Source organism: Rhipicephalus sanguineus, chromosome 11, assembly GCF_013339695.2.
Source record: "Rhipicephalus sanguineus isolate Rsan-2018 chromosome 11, BIME_Rsan_1.4, whole genome shotgun sequence".
Classification (NCBI taxonomy): domain Eukaryota; kingdom Metazoa; phylum Arthropoda; class Arachnida; order Ixodida; family Ixodidae; genus Rhipicephalus; species Rhipicephalus sanguineus.
Genome location: NC_051186.1, coordinates 76,307,942 through 76,333,527, shown reverse-complemented (window position 1 = coordinate 76,333,527; position 25,586 = coordinate 76,307,942). Strand labels below are relative to the sequence as shown.

The window sequence follows — 25,586 nt, the reverse complement described above, 5'->3', positions numbered from 1 at the left end:
GTTAGATAATCTAGGAGCTACGTCGCGGTGCCTTCGATATACACGTATGCGTGGATGACGCGCGTCGTGCTGCTGTTACGTTTCGCCGCACCTACGAAGTCTGGAGCTGGTTTCGACACGTCGCGACACCGCGCTGTATATCTCCGGCGTAGCCACGGCACTGCGTCGCCACCGGCAGGGAATGGCGGCCGAGAAGACAGTAGGCCTATCGGGTCCATGATTTCAATCTGTCTCTGGACACAAATCGGCGCTAGATTCTTTCACAAATAAGTGATCGCTCTTTATTCTGCCGCACCTGTCATGCGCGAAATAGATTGCGATTTCCGGTGACGTAGTCGATCGTGCTGTATATCGCGCGCACGAACTGTACCGCGAGGGCCGCTTGGGCGTCAGCTCACCTGTGCTTTTTGACCGCCTGGATATAGGCTCCGTGCAGACGTAACTCCGCTGCCCGAGCGAAGCCGTCCCTAGCGGCAAGAAGCGCAGATTTGGCGGGATGCTCGTAATGAGGTGAAATCGAGGAACTATGCCTTTGACGACTATACTTTTCGTGCTTTTCGCGCTTGGCCAGTGACCAGAGTGACGGTCCGTGCGCGTTATCAACGCGATCAGTCAGCGGCATGTGGTGGAAGATAAGAACAATATCGCATATGCCAAGCATCGCTCCGCGATTGCACCCCTGCTCGCTCCACGCTCCCGCTGCGACGGCGCGAGCTATTTTCGCGGGGAGTTCGTTTTGTGTCGGTTGCGCTACTCGTAGGAACGCTGAACTCCAGGAATAATTGCTGCGTTATTGGGTTCAATATAGGGATGGTCGATTAAAATTTTTAATCGATTAATCGTTAATCGTTAATCGATTTGGGCTTTAATCGATTAATTGCTTTCGGTGGAATGTTTTAATCGATTAATCGATTAATCGACATTTTTTATGGGTGCTTTAAAACCGATATCTCTTCGTTTGAGAGGCATCGTTCGTGTTTGATATGGACCCAAATATTTTTATCAGACGCGCTGACGATCGCAAATTCCCACTTTCGAAAGTGTCGACGACGGGCCCCTTGTGCCCAGTGTGCAAAAATTCCCACTTTCGCACACTGGACACAAGGGGCCCGTCGTCGTTGGTTGATGTCGCGGATTCACGCATCTGTGGCCATCATCCATGGACTATTCGGCAGCAGGTCGTATTTTCTCGAAGCCTCCCTACTCGAGCTCATCGAAACCGGAGGCGCGTTCGGGGACCACACTGGTTAGAAAGTCGCAGCTGAAACATGCAGTGTGGCGGCGGGTGAGGAAATCCCGAGAAAGGTAAAAGAGAGACGAGGAGGAAGAGGAATTAAATAAGACGCTCGCTCTCGTAAGCACGGCACCTGTTCGCGGTTTGTCAGTTAGATATTGTGGAAGCCCTACATAATACTATATTTGCGGACTGACGCGATCTTTTCCTTGAGGTCACCCATGCAGAGATTACACTCAAACAGACCATCGGTACTGCGGGAAATAGTGACATGAGTTTCTGCCTCCCGGCTAGAATAAACAGCAGCTGCGCCAGTATACTCCGCAGGTTTCATCTGATCGTTGCCTTAACGCGGCGCCACTCGCACCTTTTCAATCGTACGTACAGCCTGAACTGTGAGCGCTATCTAGTGTATCAGGCATTACAACATAAATTTCGCGACTGTCCTTTTTTCCTGTCACAGCAGAAGACGGGGGCCTCTAGCTGAGAGCTGTATTGCTCCCTAAATATGCGACCATACAGTATTAATAAATGCTACAAGGTCACTTCTTCAATGCACTGGATCCTAGACGTTCGGTAAACCGACGCGTGAAGTTGCGGATTACATAAAGGGTCTATAAGACCCTTGTCACAATTTGCTAGTGCACATTCCTGCGCTACATTTTCTCTCAATTAATTTATTATTTATTTGTTAATACTGTCGACCCTCATAGAGGGTCATAACAGAGAGGACAATACAATTACATACATAAAAAATGTACAAATTACATAAAGTTGCGTGATATTTGGCACTTCACAATGAAAACAGGTATTTCCTTAAATAACAATTCAGAATTCAAAATAACAATTGAAAATTCACTCACATTTTTCAAAATATTTACAATGAACATGAGGTCGCTTACAGCATTTATCATTGAAAAAAAAAAATTGAACAATCTCGTAAATGCGCTTCTACAGCATTTTCGAAGTCGGTGACGTCATTTAAAACAACAATAGCGTTTGCTAGTTTGTTCCACATTTCTACGACATCTGGGAAGAAAGAATATCGAAACGTGTCAGTATTTGTTTGGTATGGTTTTATGACGCAATCTTGGTTAGTTCGGGGGTTTCTTTTTGCCTGGGGCGTGTAAATATTTCAGCTTATCAATCTTAGGTTGATCGTGAATTATTTGGAAAATTGCCTTCAGCCTATATTTTTTTCTCCGTAGTTCAAGATGATCTAATTTGCATCTCTGTAACATCAGCGTGACCGATTCCTTCCTTCGGTACGTTGAACAAATAAAACGCGCCGCCAGTCTCTGTATTCTTTCCAGCTTCTTCTTCTTAAGGGTCACTTGATCGGGACTCCAAACAACGGCTGAATATTCTAGTATCGTCCTAATGAAGGTAGTGTATTGCAATATTTTTTACGTTACGAGATGCATGTTCTAGTTTTTTCCTCAATATGTATAACTTTTGATAGGCTGTCGTGCAGACGTTATCTGTATGTTCATTCCATGACAATTTTCGCGTAATTGTTACCCCGAGATACTTGAACTGGTGCGCATTCACCAACAAGTGTCCACCAATGCTGTACGAAAAGGAATGGATAGTTTTCCTTTTGCTGATGTGTGTATATGTAGATTTAGAATAATTTATTGACATTTTCCATTTCCTACACCAATTATCTAAAATTTTCAAACAATTCTAAACTTTGAGTTGGTCGTCTAGCTTGGTAATTGTGGCGTAGATTAAGCAGTCATCTGCGAAAAGTTTAACCTGGACACCCTCTTCTGCCGCCTCGCTACTGATGTCACTGGCAGCAACTTTCGTGCTTCAAGTGCTGGCTTCGAGAAGTGCTTGCCACATTTATTACACCTTGCAGTCTTCGTTTTCTCATCTTCAGCGAACAACGACCACACTGCGCTCCTCTTCCGATTTCCCGGCATTATGAAATCGCGAAGATAGCAGTGTAACCACCAATGTGTAATAATTACACAATATAACACGCAAGCAACGCGAGCCCCGCGTACACTCAGGCGACGCTCGACCAGCTTAAGGGCGAGGAGGTGAAGGCAGTAGCAGCAGCAGACTGTGAGCCGGAGAGAAGCGGGCAAGTTCATTTCTGCCTCGATGGGGTGGAGCCGCTTCCTGTGCGGGCTTGAAGCATTGGGGAGTGCTTGGAGTTCAGGGCGACTTCCATAGGCGTGCGCACAGGGGGGGCAGAGGGGGCGGCCGCCCCCCCTAATTACCTAAGAGGGGGGGGGGGCGCAAAATCTGCCCCGTGACCCTTCTAGTCACCTAAGAGGGGGGGGGGCGGCGACGAACCTTCGCCCCCTCTAATGGGGAACCCTGCGCACGCCTATGGCGACTTAATATATTTCTCCGTGGGGTATGGCCGCCGCCAGCTCCGGGCTCGTTCTGCTGGCGCAGAAATATGCGCTGCAGTGAAAGCAGTGAAAGAGAAGGTGATGTGCACGGCATCTGCGTCTCAGGATAGCGCGCCTCGCAGCATGCGCTCCGGCCAAGGGGGCTAGGTTGGAGGCGGGAGTGGGGGGTGCCGTAATCGATTAATCGAATAGTTTTACTAGATTAATTCGATTAATTGACAGGCGGAAATAGATGACGATTAATCGATTAATTGCGGACCTTTAATCGATTAATCGTTCATCGATTTTACCACCCCTAGTTCAATAGGACCTACAGGAATTTTCCGGGCACGCGTTTTTACCGGTTTCCATTTAGAGAAGTCGACGCAGCAAATGCAGTGCCATGGCCGTTCGATGGAAAGTGTTTTTTTTTTTTTCATTCAGCGGTCGTGACAGTGCAATTGCTGGTATCGCGAGTTTCAAGCTACCGCTGAGTTCGCTGCCGCGTTAGCCCGAGGGCGATAAGCTGTGATTGTTTAGTGAGCGTGGCGGCCCGCATTACACGTGCGCAGTTTCGCTCAACGGGCTCGTCACCTCCGTTGTCTTCCCCCAGCTCATGCATCTTATGTTGCCGCGTTCGCCTGAGGGTACACGAGGTATGGCGAAAAGAAGCACACACGCTAACGCTACGTTCTCTGATAGCTGCTAATAATTTGCCGTCTTTTGAAAGCAAATGGGAAAGAAAACGCCTCAAGCGCAGCAGAAAAGCACGGCGCAGTGGCTTGCCGCCGCCTGCGTCGTCTGCTCCCTTAAGGTACGTACTCACTAGCGGCAAAAACGCGCGCGACACGCCACGCGCAGCAAGTGATGCTGTCGCGAGCGGCAGGAGTCACAAAAAACGGCAGCAACGCGCGGAAAACGCGCGAGTGCGTGCTAGACCCATTTTTCGCGGCACGCCGCAAAATGAGAACCAATCAGAAGCGAGCCGCGCAGTTGCGACGCCACCTATCTGCACGCAAAGAATTATAATGCGTGGCCTCCGAGACTAAACTGACACACACGCCGTAAACTCTCGAAAGCCGTGCCAAGGCAATAGGCCGTTGACAATGCAGCTTCTCCGCACTTCGCTGCAGGGTTCGGTGGACCCGTGCAATTGCACGAGCGATGTTCAGGAGGAGTGATTAAGGGAAGAGCAGGCGCGGAGCAGCTCCGGCAAAGACACGCGCTTGCGCCAAGGAAATCGGCTGAAGGTACGTTCTCACTTGCGGCAAAGAGACGCGCGACACGTCGCGCTCGGCGAGCGATGGTTTCGCGAGCGGCAGGAATCTCGAAAAGCGGCAGCAACGCGCGGCAAACGCGCAAATGGGTGCGAAACCCCTTTTTCGCGGCATGCGGCAAAATGAGAACCAATCAGAAGTGAGCCGTGTATTCGAGTCGCTACCTGTCTGCAAGCAAATGATTATAGTGAATGGCAGATGATTATAATGCACGTCTCAAAACCACGATATGATTATGAGAGACGCCATAGTGGAGGGCTCCGGAAATTTTGCCCATCTGATCTTCTTTAAAGTGCACCCTAATCTAAGCACACGGCCCTCAAGCATTTTCGCCTCCATCGAAAATGAGACTGGAGAGCGACACGTACGCCGCAAAATCTCGGAGGTCATGCCTAGCGAATAGGCCGTTGACGAGGCACTTCGTCCACACTTCGCTGCAGGGTTCGGTCGACCCGTGCAAGTGCAAGAGCGACGTTCAGAGGAATAATTAACAGAAGATCAGACACGGATAGCAAATAATGAATATTTAATCATAAACAGGGCATGAGTGAATACGTAGTCAATAAAAGTAATAATGAGTGATAAGCAAGTACCGGAAGAAAAAAAGATACCAGAAACATTAAATACAAACAACGCGCCTTGTTAGGAATGGAAATATATTATATGGAACAAACAAATACGTAAGGGTTATTTAAATATTATTCCATTCTTCATTAACACCACGTGAGATTGGAAGAAGACACTTCACTGACACAAGCCACTTTCAAATATATCGGTTACATAGTAGTAATCTACAATTTACACTCCTCGAGTGACATCGTACAATAAAAAGTATGCACTAAGTGGTTAAAGTACGCACTAGGGACAGGATGTCGCTGTCGCGTTCAATTCTGAAAGGCGGAGCTTGGGGGTCCCAAATTTTTATTTGTTTTTTTTTTTCGATTACCACTGGTAATTCCTATTATTGATGCTGGAAATGCGTCATACTTCGGACGTACTTGAATATGTGATTGAGAAACGAAGCGAGCGTTGTTTAAACTAATGGCTCTTACTTAAAGGGACACTAAGGCAAATATTCAGTCGACGTTGATTGTTGAAATAACGGTCCAGAAACCTCGTTGTGCTACTTTTGTGTCAAGGAAGGGCTTATTTTGAAATAAAATCACGTTTTAGTGGTCCGCATTGCGTTAGCGCACTTCAAAGTCACCCACCTGAAAGCGGTGTTTGTCACGTCACTGCTGCCGTGCCCAACGTTGCCCGCCTTTACTGCGCGGCGGCGTGCACTGGCGGCGTGCGCCATTCGGGCATCCGGCAACATCACATGCATGCGGCATTTTGTCGAAGTTTCTGTCAGAGCGATTTTCACGAGCGCCCAAAACACACGCGGCAGTACGCGATACCGAAACTACCACAGAGACGCGACCGCATGAGCGAAGCAGGGTGCCGGGCGAAGCGCAGTTCGGCGGAAACGGAACCTTTGAACCACGCGCAGGCACGGAAGCAGAGCTTGAGCCTGGCCGTCATTCTCTCTGTACCGCCAGATCGGGCGCACCCAAATCCTTCTCGGCCGCCTTCGGGCACGTCGGCGTCGCAGAAGCAAAGAACAAACGAGCACTATAATATTAACAGTCAGCAGTATCTCCTCGTCACGATTCAACATCGCTGAATGTGGCCGGAAAAGAAGCACAGCCGACGAAAGCCTTCGACGTACACCCTCCGGCAAAATACACGTGCGTGCAAAAACGACATCGCTGAACGAAGGCCGCGCGCGGGTGCGCGTTGTCACGAAAAGTATCGAACGCATCGAGACAACTCGAGACTACAGGCATCGCTGCCGCGTCACGTAAAACGCGAATGGGAACACGAACGCACGCGCCTGCCGCGAACGCTTTTGCCGCAGGCGGCGTGTCGCACGCGTTTTTGCCGCTAGTGAGTACGTACCCTTATCCCGCCAAATCTGCTGCCGTGGCCGCTTTGGCGCTAAAGGCAGCGCGCGACTGTGGCGGTTCCTAACGTATGCACGGTACCAAGCCGCCAATGACGTCGGCCGCCCTGACGCTTGCTCACCGAGGATTCGCCGTGATGATGAGCTGCGAGCTCGCGATAATGGACAGACGCGTCGCCGCTGTTCTGAGGCTCGTCCAAATGCATTGCGGTTACCGTAACAAGCTTTATTGCATGTCGCGCGCTTGAAATGCACCGGCATGGGTTGTCGAGTGCTTTAGCTAGTCGACTTAGGCTGCGCTTCGGAACTCTGTGGAAATTGGTCGCCATTACCGTGGGCTTCATCGACGCTCGCTCGCAAGCAGTTCGCCGTCGTTCGTGGCGGCGGCCCCGCTTTCGCACGCTGTACTAGAGAAACTACTAGAGAAACTCACTAGAGAAACTTTGTGGAAATCGGTCGCCATTACCGTCGGCTTCCTCGTCGCTTGCTGGCAAGCAGCTCGGTGCCGTTCGCGGCGGCGGCCTCGCGTTCACTCGCTCTTCTGCTCGAGATTCGTTGCGGCAGCGGCGGCTGACGGGCTTGCTCGAGCTGTAGAACGCCGTCGCTGAAAACGCGCCGACTCGTTGGCGGCACGGTGGTTGGTGGCGCCTCGGCGTGATGGCTGCGGACATAGGTCGGCTAACTCACTCATGAGTCGACTCACTCTGGCTCAGATCGGGCCGTGACTCTGAGTTTGAGTGAGTCAGGTTGAGTAATATTTTGGTGAATTTCAGTATGAGTGAGTTCGGCTGAGGAAAATTTTAGTGAGTCTGAGTCCGAGTGAGTCCGGTTGAGGAACATATTTGTGAGTCTGAGTCCTAGTGAATCCTAAGCACAAAATATATTTCATGAGTGAGTCTAAGTGAGCTCCCCCTTCCATTTCTCACCTATATATGGTCCTATCTTTTCTTGTTCAGCATTGAAATCAGTCTTATATCGGCTTACGTTTATAATCAAGTCAACCTATTACACATATGTCAACGCACGAGCGTTCATGCGCCACCTCAATATTTATTGATAAGAGGCGGGGGTTGGGGGGGGGGAGATGCCACGATCTCCTCCCGCAAACTCTTTCACGGGAAGCTCTTGATAAATATCTCGTGTGAGTCGCTTATTTCACAAAAATGTCCTTACTGGATTGAAACCACTCATAATACATATTTGAAAGTACAAGATCAAAAGGCGTATCGTAGAGCATCGATTATGTGAGATATTGGCGTTAAAGTGCATGGGATCATGATCGAAAAAGCTAATTTTACGCTAACGAACTCATGTGTTGACTCACTCAAGCACTCAGACTCAGGTTAAGTCGTGAGTCTGAGTGAGGCCGGCTGAGTCATATGCCAGTGAGTTTGAGTCCGAATGAGTCCGGTTGAGGCAAATTTTAGTGAGTCTGAGTCCGAGTGAGCCCTCAGAGCAAATTATATTTCTTAAGCGAGTTTGAGTGCGATCCAGGTTTTCTGCCGATCTATGGCTGCGGCTGCCGCACTTGAACTGTTGCGCTATGTGGCTCGAAATGCGTCTTTGATGATGTATGACATCACGGTGAAATTATTTGCATGCCATATTTTAGACGTGTGCTTTAGATCACCTGGCACGTATTTGCAATTTGCGTGCGTCTTCACCCTCGCTGTCACGTGTGACTAACTATTTGTAATATTTTTGTGCTTTGCAGGATGCAGCCGTTGTCCACAACGAGGAGAATGCTGTGTGCGTTGGCGCGCACACTGCCTGTCATCTGTGGCTTCTGTTGGAGAAGCTTCACAAAAATGACTGTACGAGATGTGACAACGCGGCTGGACCGGTATTGGACATTTTGTAGTGAATTGAATGAAAGAAAGCATAAACTTCGTATGTATAGAGGAAAATAAAACGTTCCATTGTCTCACTTTTGTCTTTCGTCGTCGCATTCACTGCGAAAGTAGTGACACACGCCTCACTAATATTGTTTCGCGCGTTTTTTTCCGCGGCATTTGTTGCTCACTGCGGAAAGAAACACGTGAACAAAGTATTGAGCCATGCTGAGAGTAATTGTAGAAAATCATCCCTGGGGATAAAAACGTTCATCCGAATGGAGTATTTGAGTGGAGCGACCGTTCGTTAGGCGAGGTGCAACTGCGGGGATTAACGGTTGCGCGGTAAGGAGTAAATGTCAGGACTAAATTTTAGTCCATTGAGGAGATCTGTGGGGATTAACAGTTGACCGGTAACGTGTAAATGTGAGGACTAAATATTAGTCCATTGAGCTGATCTGTGGGGACTGACAGTTAGCTGCATGTGGATGGGCTGTTAGACCCGGAGCCTTAGTCCATAAGGGCAATAACAGTTGTGTCAGCCCCATTAGTCCACAGAGGGACGAACCACACACTCTTTTAACACCGTTTTGCCTTAGAGCCTGCAGTTGTCGGAATGAAGGTTGACAATATACGGACTTTATTGCGAAGCGGGCAGCGTCGATAGCACTATAATGTTTGATTATTACTTGATGATTGTCATCCGAGAGTGACACTAGGATGTAGAGCGTGCGCTTGAAGTATTTAATTGTGATTCCGTGAGACCGTTTGAAGAGCAGACATTTTTTGATATTGAGTTAAAAAGTAGGAACGTTGTTTATCCGTGCAATATTTTCTATAGCTTTGGTCTCTGTGGAAGTTAAGTCGTACTCTAGCGGATATCGTACATGCGATGTGAATAACGTCGTTTTATGAGTGTTTTTAACACCTCTAAAGTGTTTCAACGTGACTGCAACAATGTTTGCCTAGTTTTTTTCTACAAAGGAAGCATAAACTGTGGAGAGGGGAATTGCTTCGAGAACATTATTTTATTCTTTTGCCACCGCCATGACAACTATGTAACAGTAGCAGCATCAGCATCAGTAACAGCAACTATGTTCTCATTACAACCAGTTCGTAACACCCTATGTATGAGCAATGAAGAATTTCTGCACCACGAGGTGTCGCTAGAGCCAACGTTTCGACAAGCGGACTTCAGGGCTGCAGCTCTTTGAAGCCATGAAGTAAGCAAGTCTGCTTGGCGAGACAGTGGCTTCAGTGACACCCCGTGTTCCAAGGAGTTTTCATCGCTTCAAGATTCCGTCTTCCCTGAACATCTCGGAATAAGGCAATTCTCAATAAAAATATGAAATAACAAAATTCAGCTTGTTTGGACATATGAATGATGTTCCACTTACGTTCAGCATGGCTCGATGAAGTGTGATAAACGCTGGCTCGGGGTTGTCTAGAAGCATCCTGCGAGAGGCGTGCACCGCAGCGATTGGGCCGTCAGTGCACAGTGCTCCGCCGTTGCAGTGCTCTCCACGGAAGTTCCAGCGGCACGTGAAGGTGAATATCCCTTGTGGATATCGGGCGAAAACGATGTTCAGCAAGTCCTGGTCGGCGTATGGAATGCGTCCCTTGAATTCCTCCTGAAGGCGCATTACCCGGCCCTCCAGGTCGAAGGCGCGCATGCGCGTCAGGTTCATCATCAGCAACCCAGCATTCAATGCTGCACGATGGAAGAGAAACAAGCGAGAATTTTGAGCCACGACGCTTTTTGACCAAACCTGCCCTCACTCTAATAAGCATCATAGCATCATCATCTGATTTTTTCACTTTGCTTAGGTGATGCGCTACTAGGTTCGTTTTTAAAACGGTTTCTATGCATATTTATAAATAATAAACACCACGTCTTCTTGCTCATTATGTCGTTTGAGAAACACCACGCTGTTTTGTCACCTGTAAACATTTTTTATTATGTTGTGTCTAAGTTAGCCGCGCTGTCAACTTAAAGAACTGACTTTTCGCGAATGCAGTATGAACCTTATACCGTGTGGAGGCCGTAAGTAACATGCTTTTTAGAGTAAATTGACGGCGCTGGTAGATCATGCCGTTCGATGTTTGCTGTGCTCTGTAATGCACTTCGCACGAGTGCCTCAAATTGACTATAACCGCTGCGCCGGCTGTGCCATCGTGTATAATATAACTAAAGAGATTTCGCGACGGACGTTCTTACCAAACGGCTGCACGAATGGATGGAGCGCCTTCGTTAAGTAGTGGTTCAAATTAAAGTCCTCTGTTTCTGGTGCCATGCCAGCCATCTGCCATTCATTCATGGCGTAGAACATTCTCCAAAAGTCTTCGATCGGATGAACAAATATCACGTCTGTGTCGACGTAGAGGACGGCATCCACGTTAGGAAGCATACTCTGAAAATAAAGTTAAGGTAGCGTGTAGAAATGCCGCATCCAAACACTTTCTGAAGGATTAGTGGGTTCACTTGTTAGCAATGCGAAAGGTGTATTATAGTACATTGCTTATAGTATAATTTGCATTCACTTCATCGTGTTAATTTGTTTTATCGTTAAACCAAACGACAAATAAGTGCTACACGAAACTGCGCAATGAATCACAGATACGCAATAAACTCTACAAGGAAGACAATGATTTAAAGATGATGAATTGTATAAAGCAGCAAGCGAGCGAGTCTGCCTCCTAGAACGGTAAGATTCAAAAGTTCAGCCGAATGTCTTTTCTATATCAATAATTCTGAAATGTGTGCGCTGATTCTCTTTTGTTAATGCTAATTAATGCTTGAATGATCTCTGTTAGACATCAAGGCATGCAATGGCACTAAATTTTTACTTGCGTATGATAAAGCTTGACGTGGGCACATACCGTTAAGAAAAGCCTCTGAGTTGCGCAGGGCTTGAACATTGACCACCACTGGTGGTAGTTGTCCTTGGGAAACCACACAGGTATCACTTCACAGCTGACCCGCTCCTTTATGGTATCTGGCCAGGATGAGTACTTGAAGAAGGACAGTATTATTCAGAACTAACAGACAATAATGCCAAGGAAAGTATAGGGAATGTTATTAGTAGTAAATGTAAGAAAAATGTGAACAAAGAAAAGTGGACGAAAAGATAACTTGCCTCGGGCAGGGACCGAACCTGCGACCTTCGAATTACGCGTCCGATGCTCTACCAACTGAGCTACCACGGCAGCCATCCCCCCGTCTACTTTATGGAGTATATATGTACATAAACGTGGGAGTGTCAGTCAGCGCCTCCAGTAGCCATGACGGCGAGTGTGGAACACTCTTTTTTCTGTTTGTTGGCGTCACGTAGCACGTGAAGTTATGACGAGCTGGCAGCTGACCAATAATCCCTCGCGTACCACCTGAAAGTATCAAGTCTGCCAGAACGAGACCCTCGCTATGAATGAGGGAAAGAAGTGGAAATCTTAAGGGCTCGTTTTCTTTGTTATACACAATATTAATGAGAACTACTAGACAATAATGCCAAGGAGAGTATAGGGGATGTTATTAGTAGTAAATGCAAGGTAAATGTGAAGAAAGAAAAGTGGACGAAAAGATAACTTGCCGCGAGCAGGGACCGAACCTGCGACCTTCGAATAACGCGTCCGATGCTCTACCAACAGAGCTACGACGGCAGCTATCCCCCCCGTCCATTTTATGGAGTATATATGTACATTAAACGTGGGAGTGTCAGTCGCAGGACAGGTGTCACAGGCGAAGGGGAAACAGAAAAGCACATCAAAATTATAACATGCAATTTTCACTGCATGGAGTGCTTGGTGTCTTAACCCTTTGAGTCGCTATTTACACAACTGTGTACACTACATGTTTCTGTTAGTTGTATCGACTAGTGGCTAACAAAGAGCAAGATACATTGAGGTTTGGATGATTTGAATTCCTTGCATAACAAATTTTTTTTTCATTTAACTTCATTTTTCAGTGTACTGCTGCATGTTATCACTTTCCTGAAGGCACTACCACATTCGACGAGCCGTTTGACACGCCGCTTCCCGCGAGCCACAGCAAAAGTGTAATTTTTCTTTGCTCTACATGGACATAACCGAAAAATGAATTCTCACCATATTCATAGCCTCGTATTTGCGTCTATTTATGCAGAAACAGAGCGTGAATGATTTAAAAAGATCACGTAAAAAGATCACGTGCTACGTGACGCCAACAGGCAAAAAAAAGAGCGTTCCACACTCACCGCCAAGGCTGAGGTTGGCGCTGACTAACACTCCTAGGCTGAAATCAACATATATACCCCACAAAGTGGACGGGAGGATGACCGCCGCCGTAGCTCAGTGGTAGCGCATCGGACGCGTTATTCGAAGGTCGCAGGTTCGGTCCCTGCCGGCGGCAAGTCATCTTTTCGTCCACTTTACTTTCTTCACATTTATATTCTAAATACTAAAGATAGCACCCCCTATACCTTCCTTGGCGTTATTGTCTGTTAGTTCTCATTAATATTGTGCCTAACAAAAATAAACTAGCCCTTAAAAAATCATCTCCTTTCCTTCGGAATAAATAGATATTTAATTACTATATAATTAGGATTCATTACTATAAAGTATATAAATTACTATATTATGACATGATTTTTGTTGCAATAGATTATTGAGTGCCTTGAAACGACGTCGTATGAGTTTGATGCAGTTACACACAGTTCTCTCTAGGTGGCGCCTGAAAGCGTTAGTGAAAGTTTCCCGTAAGTTTATCAGAAGCTTTAAGTGACCTTTCATCAGGTTTGAGCATTATAGGGAGCAAGCACGACGCTTAAGTCACGCGGGGCCATTGTGTATATAAACAACCAAATATCAATGTGGCATGAAAAGGGCTCAATGTTCAACAAAAGTCTCTGCGTTTTTCTTCTAGAAGAAGCCGTCTTTTCAGCTATAATCACAGTCACACGTACAGCTACCTCTACGTTGCAGGAGGCGACCGCGTCATGGTTCGCAAGGTCCAGGCACATTCACTCTATAAATAATATCTGCGACATCCAGTGAATGAATATTGCAGTGACGCCTGTAAAAGTCATTCAGCATGTTTAGGTATTGTGAAAGACAATGACAGTGCTTAGGCCATGCATAAGCTTGCGTGCTGCGTCAATAGCGTCTGCAAAGCATCAAACGGCTGAACTGTGGCAGAACAGCTGAAATTTGAAAGCAAAGGCGTAACCTTATGCTCAAGGATCGGCCTAAGATAATTTTCACGTACATCAAATCTGTTGGTCTATCAGTCCGCACCACCAAAGCAAGGCTGGTGCAATGATTGCGCGCGGCGCAGCAGTAGGCGATCATCTAAAACTGCGTAGCGGGACCAACTTGTCCAACTTTGAAAGCCAGTAGGAATTCAACTGGTGGAAAAATGAGGTCGTGCACATTAACTGCGGACTAGTACGGTCAGGGCTGTGTGCGTCTGTGGAGTATATTTTCTGTTCCTGTCTTGTTTTATTGAGTGTTTGGCTATTGCACACTATATTTGCCACAATCGCAGACAGGACACGGATGTCTAAGCTCCTGAAACAGAAACACGTGCTGAAACATTGCGTTCGCACCTCTCATAGATCTCCGAGCACGTCGTCGTTGGCGTAAGCCTTCCATCGCTTCTGGGTCTTCTTGCAGCCGCCGTTGCCTTTTCCCTTACCTAGTACTCTCGTTGCACGTACTCGGGGTCGTCGGCTCGCCGCCGTCGCTACGCAACCATTTTCGTTGGGCTAACTGTTGCCGTCCTAATTTTTTTGGACTAGTAGTGAGTACTGGGATTTACCCAATTTCTGTGGCACATACCCGTTTAGGATGATGATAGTTTTTTTGTTTGTCGTGCAAGGAAAAATTTGCTAGAGAGCTTCGCTGCTAAAAAAAAAAATCGGCAGATCCCACGTACCGTGGGAATCGATGTTATGCGAAGCATGGGCGAGAAAGTAACAGTGGCGTAATTTTTCACATTGAGCGAAACATGACGGAATAACGCTAGAGAATTGTGCAAACGGTATACGCACACATATGTTGAAGAGTCGCACAAGTGTTATAAAACCAGTTGTTTATAGTTGCGCAACGATGACAACAGCAACATGGGTGTTAACACAAGACGCGGTAAGCTGATATGTAGTGCTTATATTCCTCACTACCGGATAGCACGAATTTGAACAGGACAAAGAAGGAACACAGATGCACCGGACAGGCGCTTCTCCCAACCAAGCTTTATTCAGAAAAATTTCTCTAGATATATACACAGCCGAGTGGCACGCGCAGGCGCATTGTACGTACGTTACAGTCACAGTTGCAGTTGTTACTGTTTTTATGCTTGTACTTGTCCGTTATGACGCACGACGCACGCGCGTTTCACGAACTCTTGTGCATGGGTGGAAGTGGCTCTTGACAGTTCTTGAACAAGGTCATCATCACCGTGCACAGTGAACACCAGCAGCTGGACAGGACTTGTTTTCGAATCCGTTCGTGATCGCGGCTACGAGGAGTCTTAGTGAAGTGCAAGGTATAGTACAGCTGGTGGAAATCGTGGATGCCTCTTACGAAGAAATGATCTATGATGTCTCTTGTCCTGGGTCTGGCAGCGATGTCTCGTGATGCCCTGTTCACATCCAAGCTGTCTTTCATGCAGTGTAAGAAGCAGGCGTTGTTGGGTTTTGATAAATCAATGTTTAAGTCACAAGTAATGATTGTAGGAAGCATTGACCCCGATTTTTAGGGGCGAAGCTCTTCTTAATATAACCTTGTCACGTCTCCGTTGTCCGGCATAACAACCTTTCAAACTGCCCACTACTTCGTCTTTGCAAACATCCCACTACGATCGATCACCGATCCATTACTTCACCGACCATAAAGCCGTTATAATGAAGGAGGAACGGAAGCCACCTTTGCAAACTGCCCACTACTTCGTCTTGGCAAACATCCCACTGCGACCCATCACCGATCCATCACTTCACCGACCATAAAGCCGTTATAATGAAGGGGGAACGGAAGCCACGTCTAGCTACCACTTACGATTAATAAAATTTCTTGTAAAAATATATACAGTGTTTGTCACGTCTTTGATGATGTACTGGGCTATCGCTTTGATTACTGCTGGGCGAAACCACTGAAGATTTCACGGTGTAACCATGATTGCTTCAGGAGCTTCGCCCAAGCTCTTCATCATTAACCCGTGGATATGCTGTGAATTTTTATGCGTTCCGTCTTCAGCTCCGTCACTTTCTTTGCGTCAGCCGCGGTGATGTAGTGGTTATGGTGCTCGGCTGCTGAGCCGAAGGTCGCGGGTTCGGTCCCGGCCGAGGCAGTTGCATTTCGATGAAGGCGAAATGATAAAGGCCTATGTACTGTGCGATGTCAGTGCACATTAAAGAACACTGGTGAGCACTGGTAAAACACTGGCTAAAGAACACTGGAACAATGGTGAAACTTACTGGAGCCGTCCACTACGGCGTCTCTCATAATATCATGGTTTTGGGATGTAAAACCCCAACCATTCTTATTATCACTTTCCTCGCGTGTCCATGTGTATGTTAGCGGTTACTGTGTTGATTTAGACTCGGTATCACCTGTGGCACATGCCCGCATAACATGAACTCTGGTATGCGGGTATGTGCCACACGTGGCTGAGAGAAAAGGTTTCATGACGTACGCGACAGGTATTTTGCGTTATTCATGTCATCACCAGTGAATCGTGTTCTTCATGCACTGATGCTCTGCTACGCGAATTTTGGTATATTACAACCTGTGGAGACGACCAGGAGAGCGCCCAGACGTAGGCCGCTAGATAGATAGATAGACAGATAGATGAATATATATATATATATATATATATTGTGGGAATCGAGCGCGCCCTTCCCTTTGGCGCCTCGTTCCCCAGCTAGCGCGCGTGTTGGCCCGCGCGGCTCGAGCGCCGGGAACCGCCGTTAATCGGCGGTATGGCGACCGCGGCGGCAGCGCCAGGCCTCTTTGTTTGGTGCAAGCCATGCGTCAGCCTCCCGGCGCGCGGGCACGCGTCCGGACATGCCTCGACATGCTCACATGCTCACGCCACCAAGCTAGCTTACGTCACTGCGCAACGCCTCTCCTCATTGGCCGCCAGTGACAACCCCCTTCCCCCTGGGAGATCTGATTGATCACACAATCAATCAGATGCTCCCAGGCTAGCACGAGAGGTTGACGCGTTGCTCTAGCAGGCGGCTTCTCGTTCGTGTGCTCGACTGCTGCCCTTTGTGTGATAGTCGTAGCGCCGCTGGCAAGCGTACTCGATCGGTCTTGCGGAGTTCCCTTTACGGCCTGCAAGCCCGTGACTGTCGTACTGTGCTGCATCTTGGGTTAATAAACCCGTGTTGTTTGTTGACCTCCTGCCTCGAGTGCCTTTTCTGCGCCGTGCCGGAGAATCGACGAACCCGGCCGTAGCGTCTTTGTTCGCTGCGGCAGTGGAGAACGTCGCGTCCCTTGCCGGTCGCCTCGTAGGGTAAGCGTCTCGCAAACCTATCTCCACATAACTGGCGCCCAACTTGGTTTCGGCATGGCAGCGGAGCAGTCCCTCTCGAGGCGCTCGTTCCTGCTCGATTCCGTGGCGACGGACTTGATCTCGTTCGATGCGGACGACGCCGGCAGCACGAGGTAAGCTCGCCTTAGCGGCCCTCGGCTTTCGGCCACCGGGAGAGATCCCGTCTTGGGGCCTCCTTTGGTGATGACTGCTCGAATGTGGACTACAGTCCTAGCCTAGCCAGTTTCGGGTTTTCTCAGCTGGTCGAGATACACGCGGAGTACGTGCTTTCGGGCCCCTCCAATGCGTCGTCTCCGCTCGCTGGCCTTTCTTTGTTAGCAGCACAGCTGAGTGATTAATCCGCCGCACCAGAGCGTCCCTACCTAGGACACATGGTGCTGGCATTCACACGCTCGCTGGCCCATCGTTGTCACGAGTGTAAAGGGTTGACAGTGTCGTCCGCGAGCCAGCTCGCATAGGCGACACCGTCGCCGTGTTTTCCGACGATCATTTTCCTCATGTGCGCCTTGGCGACGCTTTCGGCAAATGTGAGCCACCGTGCTTCGTTGTCGATTCGTTTGCCTGTCGCATGAGGCATCATGCATCCGTCGGTTGCGTCGGTGCGGAAACCCTACTCTTCTCAGTGCCGTTTATTGGCCCCTTTGGGTCGGGCGTGCATGGCGGAGATACAGGCGCACGACCCTCGAACGGCGGCGCCTGCCTCAGAGCCGCTGCACACAACTGCGGCACGGCTCCAGGCAAAACACTGCATTCCATCTCGCGTGCAGCACCGCTGTTTCGTGCGGCGCTTCGCGGTTGGTTGTGCGCTGGGAGAATCGCGCGCGCCGACAGCGCTTTGTGCATCTCCCGGGTCTTTCGCTGCCCGTGATTCTCGGTCGCGTCTTTCTCGCGCGCACGGGTATCGTGATTGACTTCCCAAGCGGTGGCTACAGGGTCGTCCCTTTCGGCGCCCTACAACCATTTGCAACCCTCGTAGTGGCTACCGCTGCCTTTAAGTACGGCACGCCACACGAGATTTCGCTCGCCGGAAGCTTGTCTGCTATGTCAAGGGAGTGCAATTGGTGGAGGAAACGGACCCCATGGCGCTCGTCTGGCTTAAGCGCTTGCGCGAGCCCTCGGGCCGCCTCGCGCGCTGGGCGTTGACTTTGCAGCGGTACAACTTCGTTGTGCGCTTCCGGAAAGGGAGTTCAAACGTCGTGGCTCACGCCTTGCCGCGTGCCCCCGTTTTGGTGTGACACTTGTGTTCGCCACTCCCGAGAGCAATCGCATCGAGTAGACTCCGGGGCCTCTGGCTCCGATGGGTCGAAATGAGCGAACCCCGACGGCGAATTGACTTTTGAGTCGACCGCCTCGGGTGAGCACGTCACTTCAGCCGGTATCCTGTTAAGCAGAGAAGAGACACCAAAGGCACAGCAGTGCGATCCGTTTTGGGCTCCAAGAGCCGTGCTCCCAAGGAGCGGGCGCGTATTGACAGTCTGGTATTGCTGTCGGCGCCGTGTGCCGTTTACGCAGTCTGGTATTGCTGCGGGCACGTTGGATTCGCATCTGTTTGTCGCCGGCGGAGTTCTCCTGCGCTCCACATCCCACCGGAAGAAGCTCCCAAGGAGTCTTTTAAGGTGGGGGTACCCCGCAGTCTAAGGAAAGCCAACCTCGGCTATTTCCACGACTCGCGGTTGGCCGGACATGCGAGGGGCCGTAAGACTTTCTAAAAGTTGTGCCGTTCTGCTACCTGGCCAGGCATAAACGTGACGCTCTTCACTCCTCGTGTGACAATGCGTGCAGTCTCGTGCGGGCAAGACCCCCGGGCTCATGCAGCCGCCCTCAAACCCTTTCGTTGCCCGCAGCAGCGACTTGGGGAGGGGGGGAGGCGGTCACACAACCGCAGGAAAACTAGAAGGCTGGCTCCAAGCCACGCCATCGGTACAACCTGCGGAAACGCACCTAAGCGACCTTTCTCCCACTGACAGGTAGCTGGACTTTATTCCATACCATGACAGTGAATGGAGAATAAGCGCTAAGGTGCGGCGGCGCACGTCTGGAAGTGGTAGAAGGCCCGCTTGGCCAAAAATACCCTCTGACGTGTTGTCCAAGCCATAACCTGGCAAGCGCCCCCTTTTGTTGGGCAGCACTGTCAGGCAGGCACCCCTTTTCGGCAGGCCGGCTATGCCGGGGACATTTCTGTCCACTCCTGCATCGCCCAGTCGTCCCCCTGCGCCTGGCTCTACCTTGCCACCAGCCTGTTCCAGACCTGTGGCCTGCTGTTCCCTGGTCGTCCCAGCTGTGACCTGGTACCCACCTTCTCCCCTGCAGTCACCTCCACCCTGCCTTACCCACCTGGCAGCTTCGGCAGCCGCCCTCGGCGGCTGGTCCGCCCACTCAAGCTTTGGCCCAGGTCCGAGCGTGGTCGCTCCGGCCTCCGTTCCTGGCTGCCTGCTGTTCCGGCCTGCTGTTCCTGTGAGGCCCCCGTCCCAGCGACTTTCGGCGGTTGGCTGCCGCTCGCAACTTGCAGCCACGCCTCGTACGTTCCCGGCTGCCAACCTCTCCAGTCCGGCGAACTTCAAGCGGGCCGGCTGCCCGCCCTTGTGCAGTCTTCCCCGTTCCTCCTGGGCTGTGGACCTTCTTACGGCAGTGGGCTCCCCCTTGTGGTGGAACTTTCGGTGGAACTTTTGTGTGGCCATGGACGACCTATCGACTTGTACCTTTGGGAAGACGACACCCCCCTGTTGGACTTTGCCCCGTTGGCCAGCCCCCTTGCGGCTGAGCTGACCTTGCCACTTGGCCTCGGACAGCCTCTTTCACAGGCTGGCCTCGGTCTTTAGGAGGGGGGAATGTGGGAATCGAGCGCGCCCTTCCCTTTGGCGCCTCGTTCCCCAGCTAGCGCGCGTGTTGGCCCGCGCGGCTCGAGCGCCGGGAACCGCCGTTAATCGGCGGTATGGCGACCGCGGCGGCAGCGCCAGGCCTCTTTGTTTGGTGCAAGCCATGCGTCAGCCTCCCGGCGCGCGGGCACGCGTCCGGACATGCCTCGACATGCTCACATGCTCACGCCACCAAGCTAGCTTACGTCACTGCGCAACGCCTCTCCTCATTGGCCGCCAGTGACAACCCCCTTCCCCCTTGAGCTCGCTTCTGTCTGGCGCGGGCTTGCCCGCGTCAGATGCTCCCAGGCTAGCACGAGAGGTTGACGCGTTGCTCTAGCAGGCGGCTTCTCGTTCGTGTGCTCGACTGCTGCCCTTTGTGTGATAGTCGTAGCGCCGCTGGCAAGCGTACTCGATCGGTCTTGCGGAGTTCCCTTTACGGCCTGCAAGCCCGTGACTGTCGTACTGTGCTGCATCTTGGGTTAATAAACCCGTGTTGTTTGTTGACCTCCTGCCTCGAGTGCCTTTTCTGCGCCGTGCCGGAGAATCGACGAACCCGGCCGTAGCGTCTTTGTTCGCTGCGGCAGTGGAGAACGTCGCGTCCCTTGCCGGTCGCCTCGTAGGGTAAGCGTCTCGCAAACCTATCTCCACAATATATATATATATATATATATATATATATATATATATATATATATATATATATATATATATATATATATATAGTTGAAGGAGTGGTTGCCTTTGGTTGCCGTATAAGTATAAGTATGAGAGGTGGCACTTCAAGAAAACTTCATTTATTACGTCGACGTTTCGGTCAGAGCCTGACCTTTCTCAGGTCTTGAGAAAGGTCAGGCTCTGACCGAAACGTCGACGTAATAAATGAAGTTTTCTTGAAGTGCCACCTCTCATACTTATATATATATATATATATATATATATATATATATATATATATATATATATAAGTATGAGAGATAGATAGATAGATAGATAGATAGATAGATAGATAGATAGATAGATAGATAGATAGATAGAAACGGCCAAGGTGAGTGAGGTTCGCTGAAAAATGCTTCGCATTTAAAATAAATACTAGGGACGTTAGTGTACAAGTAAGAAGCTACGTTTCTTCTTATCTTTATCCTTCTTTGGGTCACAGATGCAGTGACTGTGTTAGGCAAAGTACCTAGACTTCCTTCTCCTTTAAAAAATATTACACCACCTCCCACTAAAGGGAACCATGTGGGGATGCAAAGGAGTGCATGGGTCGACTCAAAGTTCCGTTCATCACGGGCACCTTGCCCGATGTTAACACGTCCTTGCAAGTGGAGCACACCATGAATTCATTGTAGTTGCTGTTGCTGTTCGCCATCATGTGGTTGCTGAAAGAGTGTAAGAGGGAGAGGCCACAGCGTTTTACCCTGCCCCTTACACAGGCCCAAACGCGCTAGCGCGTGCCAGCACCATATGGTTTTGTCCGCGTTACGCCAAGCTAGGACAGCACACGGCAGCCCGGGCCCCTAAAGTGCTCTGCACGTATCATGATCAAGGAGGTCGAAGAACAAGATAAAGAGGACTTCTCCTTGGCGCGAGCGCGCGCTCAGATGGCTATGCTACACTCAAAGCGGCGCGGCTGCATCAGGTGGGAGGAGAGGCTGCGCCGTGGCTGCAGCGCGGGGGAAGAGAGGAGATAGGGCGACCAAACACCAGCATAAAAGAGGAGAGTGAGAGAGAAAGTAGACGCATGCGCAGTGGAGCACGGACGCCACCGCCGGACACAGCCCCGCGCAAAAGCTGCTTCGCATCTAAAAACCTAGGTACTGCAGGCACGCGCTGTGGTCAGGGACGTTCCTCCTCCACACCGGACACGACCGAGCGCGTGCTACTTTAGATGTCGCGGACGTTCCAAGGAGTGAGTCTAACGTTGGCATGCATGTTTATTACCTTCACTCACTCTGGAAACGTCGCACCCGCGAAAGAAGAGCGCGTGACCTTACGTTTTCGGCTCACGCAAGTGTCTTACCATTTTATGAAAACTATTGCTGCTGAGTCATTTGTGCACGACGCTTGTTAATTTGGTTGTCAAACCTGTTGTGGACATCCATGCCCGAAAGACATACGGCATTGCAGAATTAATATCTGGAGGTTTACGTCCCAAAACCACGATATGATTATGAAGGACGCCGTAGTTTAGGGCTCCAGAAATTTTGCCCATCTGGCGTTCTTTAACGTGCACTGACATCGCACAGTACACAGGCCTCTCGCCTCCACCGAAATGCGAACCGCCGTGACCGGGATCGAACCCACGATCTTCGGGTCGGCAGCCGAGCACCGTAACTGCTACACCATCGCGGTGGACCAAATGGCATTGCAGGTATTGTGCAAAGGGCCCAATAGGCGGAGTGTACAATGCATAGTGCTCACGGATCGAAACTCGTCGACTTAGAGAAAAAGAATTCACGTCCTCTCGTTACCACCGTCTTCAGTTCATGTCATAATGGCGCAATTTTGACTCGACCGATTGTTGACTATGATCATCAGAGCCAATACTACCTGTAGCGGCCAGATTAGTAGCGACATGACACGTTTATTTCCAGCGCTTGCGCATGCCAGTCGTTACACTAAAACCAAGTAAGTCGTCCTTAAATTCCAGAGCATTGTCCCCTTAATTAGTGGGTCAAGAAGCAGTGCTTTCGGGAGGGTGCTTATTAGTGGGTTGAAGTTCATTTTGACGTAACAGCGCGTTACTCAACGAAATAGTGAGCAAGATGTGCACAGGACATGCACTGAGGGCATGATTTAGGGCTCAAGAGGACGATAATTAGGCTAAATCGAAAGACTGCTGCCTGAAAACATATATGCCGACTTATTCTGCGATAAATCGCTCGAGCATCGTTACATTCAGATGGTCAAATGTAAAATTTCTGTCGTGATTAAGATCGCATTTTGTACTTTGCCACGGCAATTTCAAAGTGCGTTGGCGGGCTAGGTGGTTTACAATCATAGTAATTAAGTTTGAAGAGCGCTATGTGTGTTTGTACTTTGTCCGCATTGAGTCGCGCTATTCAAACTTATTGTGGCACTTTCAAACCACAATGAATCAACCAATTAGATAAATGTGGTTACGGAAACTGAATGTGCACTACGCAAGTGTATGGGCTATCAGATACATCTGGTATAATCAATTTTATATAGTTAAGAACGAGGTCTTGCAATTGCATGAGTACTTAGGTTGATTGGGGCACTGGTGAGTGATAAAATTATTCATCTCTACTGGAAGCAGCTAGGCCATTAGGCATGGCTTAGCAAGAAGGAATATAGTAGAAAGAAGACCCCAGAATTGCCGCTGTACTCAGGAAGCGACCCTGAATGTTTTTGTGTTCTATGCTTCACAATCTTCAAAAACATTTAAAAAATTGCATCGTAGAAGACTCGTTTGAGAGAACTGTGCATTCTTACCTCTTTTCGGAGCCTTCCCTCGTTGTGCTTATCTGAGATTATGATAAGGTGCAGCCTTGTCGTGGAGTAGGCTACTGCTGACTTGAGAGCGACGATTCCAAGATGAAAGTGGCTCTCGCATATGACGTATACGAGGGTCATTTTGTCACTGTGAAGACAATGTGACGTCAGGCGCATGGTTATCCTTCTTGTCGAAAAATAATTGCAAATGGTATGAGAGTGTGGTGCGCACTTTCTTATCACGTAACAAATCCCTCAGTGTAACAAGCACCAAAAGGAAACAGTTTGACGTCGTAATTCCTCTCGTAATTGTTAGAGCTTGCCCAGAGTATAGTACTCGCTTACTGGTGTGATTTTAAATACGAAGCATTTCTTAGTGAACCCAAGGCACTTTGAGTCTGTCTGTCTGTCTATCTATCTATCTATCTATCTATCTATCTATCTATCTATCTATCTATCTATCTATCTATCTATCTATCTATCTATCTATCTATCTATCTATCTATCTATCTATCTATCTATCTATCTATCTATCTATCTATCTATCTATCTATCTATCTATCTATCTATCTATCTATCTATCTATCTATCTATCTATCTATCTATCTATCTATCTATCTATCTATCTATCTATCTATCTATCTATCTATCTATCTATCTATCTATCTATCTATCTATCTGTCTGTCTGTCTGTCTGTCTGTCTGTCTATCTATCTATCTATCTATCTATCTATCTATCTATCTATCTATCTATCTATCTATCTATCTATCTATCTATCTATCTATCTATCCGCCTACGTCTGGGTGCTCTCGTGATCGCCTCCGTAGCTTGTGTAGACCAAAATTGGCACGGGAGAGTAAGAGGGTTTGACGAACATGACGGTTTGGTCAAGACGCGAATAACGTGAAAATCCTGTCGCGTACGTCGTCAAACCCTTTCCTCCAGAGACGTGTGGCCCATTCCCGTAACCACGCTAAGCGGATATGCGCGACAGGTGATTGACAGTTGATGTCTACGCAGGAGCGGCGAGAACAGACATTTGTAATTGAAATCTGAGAGCGTAAGGAAAAAACCGACATCGGCAGTGTTGACCCAATGAATACAAAGAATAAAAATCAGGATCCCAGCAGGAACCGAACCCAAGCATTTTGCGTGGCAGTCAGGTATTTTACCCAGAGCCGCGCCACGTCTTGAAACTGCTTTGGAAAAAGACCCTGTGCAGGCGTAATGTCGGCGCACCATCAGTCATTGTTGCAGCGCTGGCTATCTAATTTTCTAAAAAAGCAATAAACATTACATGTGTGCTCTCATGATGCAGGCGTCATGCCGGGTTAACGTCAATTCTTGTTGCAGTAGTGGCGCCGCTTTCAAAGAAGTGCAATAAACATTACATTTGTATTCCTATGACTTAGCGTGCTATATTGAAGCGCTGCGCGACCCCGAAGGAATACACTAACGAAAACTGCGTATGATATTCGCATCATCTCACCGTAAAGTGCATTTCGTTTCGCTAATACTCACGTCTATGCTCTAAAGTGACGTTACGTCAGACCCTAAGGTACCCATTAGACGCCAGTGTAGTCGACGTGCCTGGTACAGCCGCGACGTGCACACAACTACTACGCTTACAAAAGCACGTCGATTTCATTTCCTAACGCTTGGCTCAAAGCAAAAAAAAATGCAGCATAGACAACTCCTCGCTGATTGCTTCGCATGAAACCGATTCCCACAAGGCATGGGATTTGCCCAATTTTTTCATAATACATTTTTAAGGATACATGTGTGCTTGCAGACAAGCAACAGCGGTTTGTCTTCGGATGATATCGTCTCAGTGTTTCTAATGTATTGCGACAACGTAATCGCGAATAGCAGTTGTGTATTCTCTGAACAGAATATAAAATATGACATTGTGCTTCATAGCAACCTCCGTACGTTTGGGCATATGAATCTCTATACGTCGTTCGCTTATACGGTTAGTGCAATTAAAGTTGAATGTAACGAGCGTCGACCTTCAAGTGCCCCCACCGTTTGGAATACAGCGGCGGAGCCGGCGCTTATAACGAGCTGAACAAGCTGGCACCAAAGATCAAGGAGCGTGACAATGTCTG

The 25,586-nt window shown here is 48.9% G+C and overlaps 1 protein-coding gene across 1 annotated transcript in view; it reads right to left on the bottom strand.

The window, feature by feature from the left end:
- The window catches only part of LOC119374182 (glucoside xylosyltransferase 1), a 29,948-nt gene that overhangs the window by 4,111 nt on the left and 251 nt on the right, over positions 1-25,586 (bottom strand). The window contains exons 2-5 of the mRNA XM_037644240.2: positions 23,478-23,625; positions 11,517-11,648; positions 10,855-11,047; positions 10,034-10,347 (exon numbers count right to left, since the gene is read on the bottom strand). Of these exons, the coding sequence (XP_037500168.2) occupies positions 10,034-10,347; positions 10,855-11,047; positions 11,517-11,648; positions 23,478-23,618 (780 nt within the window). The 5' untranslated portion in view covers positions 23,619-23,625. The remainder of the gene's footprint in view (positions 1-10,033; positions 10,348-10,854; positions 11,048-11,516; positions 11,649-23,477; positions 23,626-25,586) is intronic.